Raw genomic sequence first — 10,874 nt, forward strand, 5'->3', positions numbered from 1 at the left:
TAATATAATATAATATAATATAATATAATATAATATAATATAATATATATGTATATATTGAGACCAGTCTGGGCAACACACTAAGGCTCCATCTCTACGATATTATTATTGTTATTTTAAAATAGTTATATTAAAAATTCTCTACATATAATAATACACACAAACACAGTACACACATACACACACAAGACAACACACACAAACCCACACATATATGATTTAAAGCCTCAAGAAGAGATATCAAGAGAGTGAGTGAGTGTGGAGAGAGAAGAGAAGAGAACCATGGAGCAAGTTCCCAGGGCTCTCTAGCATTAAGAGGGAAGGAAGATGAAGGGAACCAGTAGTGCTAAGGTAGGAGGAATACAGTATCTTAGGAACCAAATGAAGCAAGTGTAGCCAGGAGGGAATGCTGACTTATTGTGTCGAATGCTGACAATAAGTCAAGAGAGATGAAGACCGAGAGTTGACCACTGGATGTAGCCATGTAGAGTCATTGGTGTTCTTGACAAGAGCAGTTTCAGTACATGGTAGAGATAAAACCCAACTGGACTAAGTTTAAGAAGCGGGATTGGAGACAGTGTGAATAGACAACTCCTTCAAGGGGTTTTTGCTATAAATGGGATTACAAAATTGGGCGGGCAGTAGATGGTGGAGATAGTGAGGTCAAATGTTTTAAGATGAGAAAAGCACAGCATGTTTCTTGGCCGATGGGAGTTATCCAGCAGAGATAGAAAGATTGATGATGTAGGAGAGAAATAGCATTTGCTAGAGCAATGTCCTTGAGCAGATGAGAGGGGATAGGATTTTGTACACAAGCAGAAGATTGGCATCTAATATGAGCATGACAGAAAGAAATCAAGGTCATTGGTTGGGAATGAAGATGGGTGAGGTGGCAGGGAGAGGAGGAATGTGAAATCTTAGAAGAGTCCCAGAGTGACTGAACTAAGAAAATACAGCATGACTTGCCAGTCAACATGAAAGGCCAGTGTGAGGTTTGTGGTCATGAACTTTAAGCAAGGCCAGACAGTGTGGTTATATATTTTTTCTCTGGCGAGGTTTAGCTGCATGAGTGCCGGCACAAAGTAGGTAGAGAGTGGGACTTAATGTTATGTTTTTGCCATGAAAGTTTGACCAAGGCAGAGAGGGGCAAGGGAGTTAAGGGTGTATGCTAGTAAGCAATTGGAATGATTGACTGGAATTTAAGCCAAATATAGAGTGAAGTGAAGATATTATGGGGGTGAAGGACTATGAAAATGTGAAATATTCAATAGATTAGGGGTTCCGGTGGGATTGAAGGATTTTGAAGTTTAGAGTAACAGGCCCAATCTGAAAGACAGGGATTATTGTCAGACAGAGGAAAGTGTAAAATCAATCAGAATCTAGTCACTCTTTTTAGTTCTGTTCAAACACTGTCTTTTTCATAAAGCCTTCCTTGGAACTCCAAGATTTTGCTTCTCATTCTATCCAATTTCTAGAGGACTTTTATGTTACATTTGTGGCTGGTGACACATTTTGCCACGCTCATGTATTTGTTTTATCTCTCCCCAATCCAACTCAAGTATAGGCTATTTCAAGGGAAGGGCTATAATTATTATTCTTTGTGTCTCTGTAGCTTTCCTAGGGCAGACTCTTGAAGCTAGACTCAGTACAAAATTGAAGACTTAAATAAGGTGAGAAACAAGAAAGATTTACAGTTGTTTCAGGTTGGATTCCCCAGGAAGCACCCGCTGATATGGAGCTTAGCATTCAGGTCACTTACTAGGGAGTGGCCTTGGATCAACACAGGTATCACGGAGGGGAAAGAAATGGTGTTGGGCCGAGGGAGAAGTGGAGCTGCAGTGCAGGTTCAACAACGGCCTCAGCCAACCTCTGGGGAGCTCTGGAGATATGATGGCTCTTTAGGGAGCCCCCAGTACCGTTGTAGGTCAGCACCGGATGTAGGACACTCCCAGGAGGCGCAGCTTTAGAATTTAGACAATTCCTAAAGTGACTGACGGCTCTCCCAGCAGCTGAGGCAACACACCCTCCTGTAGGGGAAGTGGGTGATGTATCACACGATTCATCAGAGCACTTTCATTGTTTCAGAATTCTGTGAGGAGTAAGAAAAAATATAAAAGACTTCTATTTTCAGAGGGAATGGAATAAGGTGGTTTACATGGGTGAGGACTGTGGGAGGTGTGGTGACTTTTGAAGTGGAAGTGGTGTGGAATAAATTTTGGCATAGTTTCACTTGCTTTGGTATCTTCCTTTCTTTATGGCACATCTATCTTTTTGCCCAATTAATAGAAAATCATGTTATTTTTCATCATCACAGTATTTTTTTTTTGCTACCTTTTTATTGTTGTTTTTACCAGACTGTTTCAGACTCCAAGCCAGATTTGTCACTCCAGCTGATATTCTTTGATGGGGAAGAGGCTTTTCTTCACTGGTCTCCTCAAGATTCTCTCTATGGGTCTCGACACTTAGCTGCAAAGATGGCATCGACCCCGCACCCACCTGGAGCGAGAGGCACCAGCCAACTGCATGGCATGGTTAGTCTGGGCAATTTTCATGGCACTGTAGCTGTAGGCTCTGCCTGCAAGGAAAAGGTTGCAAAAGCCAAGTAAAGACCTAAAAATGCCACAGTATCCTTGGAGCAGAGTGTTTATGATAGAACATTCCTTGGCAGGCATTGGGTTTTTGAGGAATCCCAGAGCTAAAAAGAATGATTCTGAACTGGTGCCATGGCTCATACCTGTAATCCCAGTATTTTGGGAGGTTGAGGTGGGAGGATCACTTGAGCCCAGGAGTTTGAGACCAGACTGGGCAACATAAGGGGACTTCATCTCTACAACAAATCAAATACTTAGCTGGGTGTGGTTGTGTATGCCTGTAATCTTAAGCTACTCAAGAGGCAAGGCAGGAGGATTGTGTGAGCCCAGGAGTTCGAGGCTGCAGTGAGCAATCGTTGCTCCATTGCACTCCAGCTTGGGCGACAGAGGGAGATCCTATGAATGAATGAATGAATGAATGAATGAAAGAAAGAAAGAAAGAAAGAAAGAAGGAAAGGAAGGAAGGAAGGAAGGAGAAAGAAGGGAAGGAAAGAAAAAGAAAGAAAGAAAGAAAGATTGCTGGTTTGAAGCCATGTTTGACTGAGCTTAATTAAAATGATAAAATGATGTAAAAAATTGGATTACAGGAGCATCGGATTCACTTGGGCCCAATGGGAGCACATTCCCCCAGTACCGTATGGAGGTGGAGAGAGCAAACCCCTTCTTTCAGGTCTTTATAAGTCTGAAGAACATGGGGCTTTGGGAAATGGAATACAAGAGGGGTGGGGGTGAAGAATTTCCTTGTGACTTCAAAGCATTACCGTGACTCCAGTGTGACTATGACAGTTTGATGTGTTGGTTTTGATGTGGCATTTTTGACATGGGGGTGGGGATATTTTGATGCTGCCTTAAAACCCTGCTATTATTACTAAGTAATGGGTGCAACACACAGCCTCATTTTCATCCCCATTCCTGGGCCCACACTCCATCCCTAATCCCTCCCCCGGCCCCTACATCCTCTCCTGACTCTGACTCTCTTCCCATATTTGATCTTCATTCTGTCCCCACATATTCACTAACCCCAACTTGGAACCTCATGCTACCCTTGAGACTTCACTCTCCCCAGTGCCTTCACCCCTCCCTGAAGCTCACCCCATCTGTGAACTGATAGCTTATTCCCAGCACCCCTACTCATTCCTACCCATTGCCCTGTCACTGACCTTCACCCTATAAAAGTCCAAATGGCCACATTCTATGTCCTCTATGACCCTAACACACCTCCTGTTGGCATTTGCTCCCTCCTGTTATCCATTGGCAGCTCCTAATGGGCCAGGGGAATGTGGTCAGCATCTCATTCATTCACTTGAGCCCAAGTCCCCAAAAAGCATTCAGAACATATTCACAAGAGGAGAGGCCTGGTTGATCAGTAGCAGAACAAAGTTATTTATTTATCAGTCCAAATATATGAAGCCACAGTGATTAATATATTTAGACTGATAAATAAATTTGTTGAGTGAAGATCATTATTTTCCAGAAACAGACCCTTAATAGATTATCCAACCTTGTGAATATGTTCCTATTTCAAACAAGCCTATTTTTTCTTACAACAAATATATTGAATTTTCATTTATGAATTTATTCATACTGTGTCTTTAGGATCACAGACTCTGAAAATATTTATCTACTATGTGTTAGGATGTATGCTAAATATTTATCCACACATTATTTTACTTAGGTAAATCAGGAGGTCTTAATCTAGTGAGTAGTCTTCAGAGAGTCCTCGTGATGAGATGATAGAGAGCCATAATCAGAAGGAAGTTTTAGAGATCAGCTAGTTTGAGCTTCTTATTTGATACACAAGGAAATGGAGATCCAGAGACACAATGTTATATAGCTCTTGTACAAGGAATTTTTCTTAGATACTACTTGATCAATAAATAATTACTATCCAAGTGCCTTCCTTTGGGAGTTTTATCATTACAGATTAAGGATAAAATGACTACATAGAGTGAAACAGAAGATCAGACAGGCTTGGACTCCTTTCTGAAAATAAATGTATGCTTTTAAAGTCCACAAAATATTTATTCAAATGTCTTCTTTCTAATTTATCCTTAGTGATATCCTTTTGGAATTACATACACAAATAATCAATACTTTGCTATTTGTCCACATTGCATAAGCATGATTGAAAGAGTTCTCCAAAACAATTAGCATAAAATGTTAGTAAATCTTTTGTTCATTCATGTAGCTTCCCATATTATTCTCAATTACTAAAATGCAGTTAATTCTAGCTGATTGTATTTCCCTATTGATGAATATAAAATGTGTTTTGGCGATGGTGATTAAACATTACTTTTTCTCCCTTAGGATTTATTGGTCTTATTGGATTTGATTGGAGCTCCAAATCCAATGTTTCCCAATTTTTTTCCAAACTCAGCCAGATGGTTTGAAAGACTTCAAGCAATTGGTAAGCACCAATGTTATTAATGAATAAAACATAATTCCTTCCTACTGACAGATACTACATTTTAAAATTCAAAATTTACAATTTGGCCGGGCACAGTGGCTCACGCCTATAATCCTAGCACTTTGGGAGGCCAAGGCATGCAGATCAGCTAGGGTCAGGAGTTCGAGACAAGCCTGGCCAACATGAAATGGGGGTTTCATGTTTAGTAGAGACGGGGTTTCAATCAAATCAGCTGGGTGTGGTGGCGGGCACCTGTAATCCCAGCTACTTGATAGGCTGAGTCATGAGAATCACTTGAATCTTGGAAGTGGAGGTTGCAGTGAGCCAAGATGGTGCCATTGCACTCCAGCCTGGCTGACAGGGTGAGGCTCCATCTCAAAAAAAAGAAAAAAAAAATTGTAATTTAAGTGTATGATTTAAATGTATAATATACTTTATTGACTTTTATTCTTGCTTTATTGATTAGTTGTTTACTATTTTCATCTTTGTAGTAAGCCCAGTTTATTTTCCTGCATGAAACTGTATTTTCAAATGGAAACATAAAATAGTACATTTCATGTTTGCACATCCTTAAAAATGGTTTGAAAATATTTTCCCAGAGTCCTGTTTGAAGCATGTAGAATGCATTTCAGGAGGAAACTTTCCTCAACAAAGCATGTTGGCTAATGATGAATATGATGTCCTTATAATGATATCAAAATATATTCTTCAGTTTTTCTTTTCCATCTCTGTCTTTGCCATCTTCTATTTTCCTCCTTATCCAGATATTATTTTCCTTTAAATCTAGTACAATCTCCGCCAATTTTCCAAAGAAGTAAGAGATCAGGATGAAGAGAAAGCCAGATCCTTCAAGATTTAGAGTCAAATAAATGGGAGTAGACTAGACCAGACTAGGTCAGGCCAGGCCAGTCCTAGAAAATCTATGCATCTATGGCGGAAGAGAGGGGCTTGGGGTTTGGAGAAAGAAAAGGATAATAACTTCTTACCTTTGTACTTTCACCCTACCCAAAACAAAACAAAACGAAACAAACTCTTCAGGCGTCAGGGAAAGAGGAAAATTAGATTGATCTTTATTGTAGAATCCAGCTTAGGGGGCTGCTTTGAAGGCAAGAATTTCATGCTAGAAATTGCTTATTAGCCACACAAACTTCTTGGAGCAAGATAGACTTGTATTACTTCTAAGCAGTGGAAAAAACACTGCCATCATAACTCACACTTTTGCCATGAGTAGAGAATTTGTCTAGAATCTTAGAGAAACTTCTACCTGAACTTCAGATGCACATGATTGGCAAATTTCATTTCCTAGTTTGAAAGAATGACTATAATGGTGTTATTAATATAAACTTCTTGGGCTTCTTCCTTGCAGCATGTTTTCCTTACTTTGATGGTAGCCTCAAGAAACTGAGTTTGGCTTTCTTTCAAGGATTTTGTGCCCTTTTATTATTTCCTGTACCAGAATGAACTTATGCCAATAACTTGCACCTTCATGCAACTTTAACGCATGTACTGCCGCTCCTATTGGTATTTACATTTCAAACCATATCTCTAGTTGTATAAGAAAAAGTTGTGTCTCATGGTAAAGGAATTATAAATACCAATAAACAGACAAGAATATTGTTTTTGGTGGTGGTTAGGGCTTTCTCAATGTTCCTAGAATCATATTACGTATGATTGATTACTAGTTGGTTTATTTTTTACCCTTTAAATTTAGCAATTAAAAAAAGCTATCCTAGGAAGGTTCATTTGGTTGTCTTATAATATTCATGTGATCTCTTGTCATCTTGTAACATACAATGCATGACTTATGTAGGCCGGTGGTTCTCAAATTTTAAAGTGCATCAAAATCACCTGGAGGGCTTCTTATAACACAGATTGCTGGACTCTAACCCCAGAATTTCTGTAAGTCTGAGGTGGGACCAGATAACTGACAAGTTCCTAGGTGTTGCTGATGTTGCTGGTCAGACATCACACTTTGAAACCGCTGATGTAGGTCACTCTAGGTATCCCTTTCCCATAGCCACTTGATATACTTCATCTCTACTCTGTTTGAGTATTCCCCTTTAAGCTCCATATCTCATCTAAGGCATTCTTCATGCAGCATCTTGGACCTATAAGTATTTACATCTGCACCTGTGTTCCCCCTTCCACCCAGCTGTCCTCTGTTTTTTTCATTCTGTATCTCTCCATGGTTCTATTGAGTTTCTACCTCTAAGGAGGTTCTCACCTGTAAGTTTAGAGCCACATGTGACTCTTCTCTCTTCCTGCTCCAAAATGTACACACCCCTGTTTGACCCAGATGTTTCTTGTCATGGGAGTGGCCATGCTTGCTGTTGCACAATCTTTTAAAAATTATGGACTCATGTGCTAAGATTTCAAACTCCTGAAATAAGGTTACATTATGAGTCTTGATCAGATAAAAATAGTTGTTCATCTATTGTATAATTGTCATCTACAGAACATGAACTTCATGAATTGGGTTTGCTCAAGGATCACTCTTTGGAGAGGCGGTATTTCCAGAATTACAGTTATGGAGGTGTGATTCAGGATGACCATATTCCATTTTTAAGAAGAGGTAATGTGTGTGTGCGCATGTGTGTGTGTGCGTGTGCGTGCGCAGCCTGATTTTGGAGTACAATGGTGGGATATGAGAAAGTACACAGATGATAATGAATTATCAGCTGTCTTTATATGGTACAGAGCTCCCTCTTCTTGAAGAATGACACTTTCTAGTTTACTCACTGGAGTAATGCGCATTGTTACAAGTTGGGTCTTTCTTAATAGGTGTTCCAATTCTGCATCTGATACCATCTCCTTTCCCTGAAGTCTGGCACACCATGGATGACAATGAAGAAAATTTGGATGAATCAACCATTGACAATCTAAACAAAATCCTACAAGTCTTTGTGTTGGAATATCTTCATTTGTAATACTCTGATTTAGTTTATGCTAATTGGTTCTAGAATCGAATTCAAAAGTCAAGGCATCATTTAAAATCATCTGATTTCAGACAAATGCTGTGTGGAAACATCTATCCTGTAGATCATCCTATTCTTAGGTGTCTTTGGTTATCAGATCAAGTATAGAATAATTATGTTGTGATATTGTGTCCTAAATTGCTCGTTAATTTTTATTCACAGATTGAAAAAGAGGGACTGTGTAAAGAAAATGGAAAATAAATATCATTCAAAAACGCTTTTAGATAAACATGATGAGGCAAAATCAGGTTCATTTATTCAATCATAGTCTTCTAAACAGTACTTAAATAGTGTTTAATAGCTACAAATTGGAAAATGTAGCCTTCATTTTATGATTTTTCATATGTGGGAATCTATTACATGTAATACAAAACAAAGATATAGTTTGAAGGCTCTCAGATGTCTTTGAGAAATCTTTGTAGGGTTAATTTTATGGAAATTAAAATCAATTAAGTGCTATGTTGTGATGTCTTTTTTTATACAAAAGAAGAATGATATAATTTAATGCGTTGTCCAATTTTTGTAGGGTTTTGCAAATTTAACGTTCTCATTGTGCAAATAATAGTCGATAACAAAAATTTTGGAAAATGAAGAAAACTGTAATTCCATTATATTGACAGAATCGCCATTAGTTCGCTTTTTAGTTTTTCCTCACTTTTTCTTTTCTTTCTTTCTTTCTTTTTTTTGAGACAGGGTCTCACTGCCCAGGCTGGAGTGCAGTGGCATGATATCATGGCTCACTGCAGCCTTGACTTCCTGGGCTCAAGCGATCCTCTCAGCTCTGCCCGACGAGTGGTTGGACTACAGGCGTGCACCATCTAGCTAATTTTTTTGGCATTTTTGTATATATGTGGTTTCTCCATGTTGCCCAAGCTGGTCTTGAACTCCTGGGCTCAAGCAATCTTCCTGTCTTGGCCTCCCAAAATGCTGGGATTACAGGAATGAGCCACTGCATCCAGTCTCCTCACATTTCTTAAATGCAGATTTTTCTTATAAAGGTATAATCAAACTGTATTACAATTTTTTGACCTGTTTTTTCCTGTTAAACGATGTAATTACCAGGCATATATTTGTTGTTTTGGTTTTGGATTGAGGTGAGGACAGAAAAAGACTGCTGAATGTGAACTCTAGAGTCAATATTAAGGTAACACAGTAGTACAGCAGTAGTTGTGACAATTTTTGTGTAGGTAGATTATGGTATTCAGTTTGGTTTGTTACTTAGAACATTTTTTTCTGGAAATACATAGGCATTCATAAGTTGTCTCTAGCTACAGGAAACAATTATCTAGAAATACAAACTTGATCAATTAAATAATTAGGAAATTGTTCCTGGCATACAGATGAAGTTAGTTGGGGCCACTGTGTTCTGTGTGTTCCCTGTTCAGACAAGATATTTAGTAAATACTCAGTGAATTAATGTGCCAAATGACAATGGAAGTCATTGGGAAAGTAATTTACTTGGTAAAACATAGTTTTCAGGTAAGAAAAGGATAAAAATAGTTTCATCCATTTGACTATGCAAATTATATAGAAGAATATAGCCAGAATTATATATGTATACTTAGATATATTTTATGCTATATATAACATTTATATATAAATATATATTACATTTATATATAAATATATATATTACATTTATATATATTTATATATAATATTACCTGTCTATAATTTCACGTTGGTAAATTTTATAGAATTAGATTTTTCTAGGATTCCTTTTTATTTTCCAAATGTCCTTCCAAAGTCATGCATGTCCTTCCAAAGTCTTGTAAAGGAATATCGTGCCTCTGTAAATTAATGATATTAAGAGCTAACACTTACTGAGTGCTAACTGTGTGCCAGACAGAGTCACATGTGCTTTATATGTTTTACTAACTTAATCCCCAAAACAATCGTGTGAGGTAGGTGGTATTTGTAAACTTACTTTATGATGCTCAGAGTAGTTAAGTGTATTCTCCAATATTACATAACTAGTAAGCGGTAATGGTGGGATTTGTACCCAAGAAGTCTAGCTCTAAAGCTTATGCTTGGGAACTGCTCTAGAATATTACCCCTTTACATGAAAAGAACTATGCAGAATATTCCTGATGCCAAATGCAAAGCAATAGTTGTATCTTGAAATTTTTATAGGTCATTTCAAACTGGGGATGCAGTCTTAGGTCATTGCTGCCACGATTCACCTGGCAACTTAGGCTTCAGAGACACATAATTTCCATTCAGAATGATTACTCTGCCATAGTGAAGGCTATTTTTGCATAAGCGTGGGCATATACAAATCAACACAAGTGGTTCCGGGCTAAAGTATCTAAGCCACAAAGCAGGATTAAAAGAGCTGAGTTTTCTGGATTAATTTTTTGGATGAGAGAAAACATTTGAAAAGAGTTCAGGGAAAACGCATTTTTTTTTTTTTTAACATGAGAAAAGAAATGGTCTAACAGACTGATGATATTAAAACAGAATGAAATGAAGTTTTAATGAGGAACCTAAACATTAGTTGACAGTACTGCATACATAATTGTAAGTCTAAATGATAAACTCATTTGGAGGCAAAATGAAATTAATAAGAGATCTACTATAATCTGTTGAGTTCACATTAGTTCAATTATTTTTAGAGGAGGTTGGTGGATGTGTTGAAATGGGATAAAAGAAAAAATAAAACCATAAGCAGCTTAATTCAGTGAAGGTTTTCTTCCTTTGAAAAGACATATCCTCAAATTCTACTCACTAAGAATTTGCACTGATAAGGGAAAAGCAGCCATGATGTCATAAACGGAGACATTTTAAGGTAGTAACCTGATATTAATCTCTGAAATATGCTCTGTATAATTCATGCCAGTCAGAAATATTACTTTTTAAAAATTCTAGCTGCAAAGACAGTGCTCCATAAACATCAGGTTG

The 10,874-nt window shown here is 37.9% G+C and overlaps 1 protein-coding gene across 2 annotated transcripts in view; it reads left to right on the forward strand.

The window, feature by feature from the left end:
• Positions 1-8,432, forward strand: part of QPCT (glutaminyl-peptide cyclotransferase) — a 28,757-nt gene extending 20,325 nt beyond the window's left edge. The window contains exons 4-7 of one of the 2 annotated variants that reach the window (XM_023216327.1): positions 2,355-2,531; positions 4,899-4,998; positions 7,454-7,570; positions 7,780-8,432. In XM_023216327.1, the coding sequence (XP_023072095.1) occupies positions 2,355-2,531; positions 4,899-4,998; positions 7,454-7,570; positions 7,780-7,925 (540 nt within the window). In that variant the 3' untranslated portion in view covers positions 7,926-8,432. The remainder of the gene's footprint in view (positions 1-2,354; positions 2,532-4,898; positions 4,999-7,453; positions 7,571-7,779) is intronic. The other variant, XM_023216328.1, reaches the window with a different exon arrangement.
• Positions 8,433-10,874: the final 2,442 nt, after the last annotated feature.

The sequence above is a fragment of the Piliocolobus tephrosceles genome, chromosome 15 (assembly GCF_002776525.5).
Source record: "Piliocolobus tephrosceles isolate RC106 chromosome 15, ASM277652v3, whole genome shotgun sequence".
Classification (NCBI taxonomy): Eukaryota; Metazoa; Chordata; class Mammalia; order Primates; family Cercopithecidae; genus Piliocolobus; species Piliocolobus tephrosceles.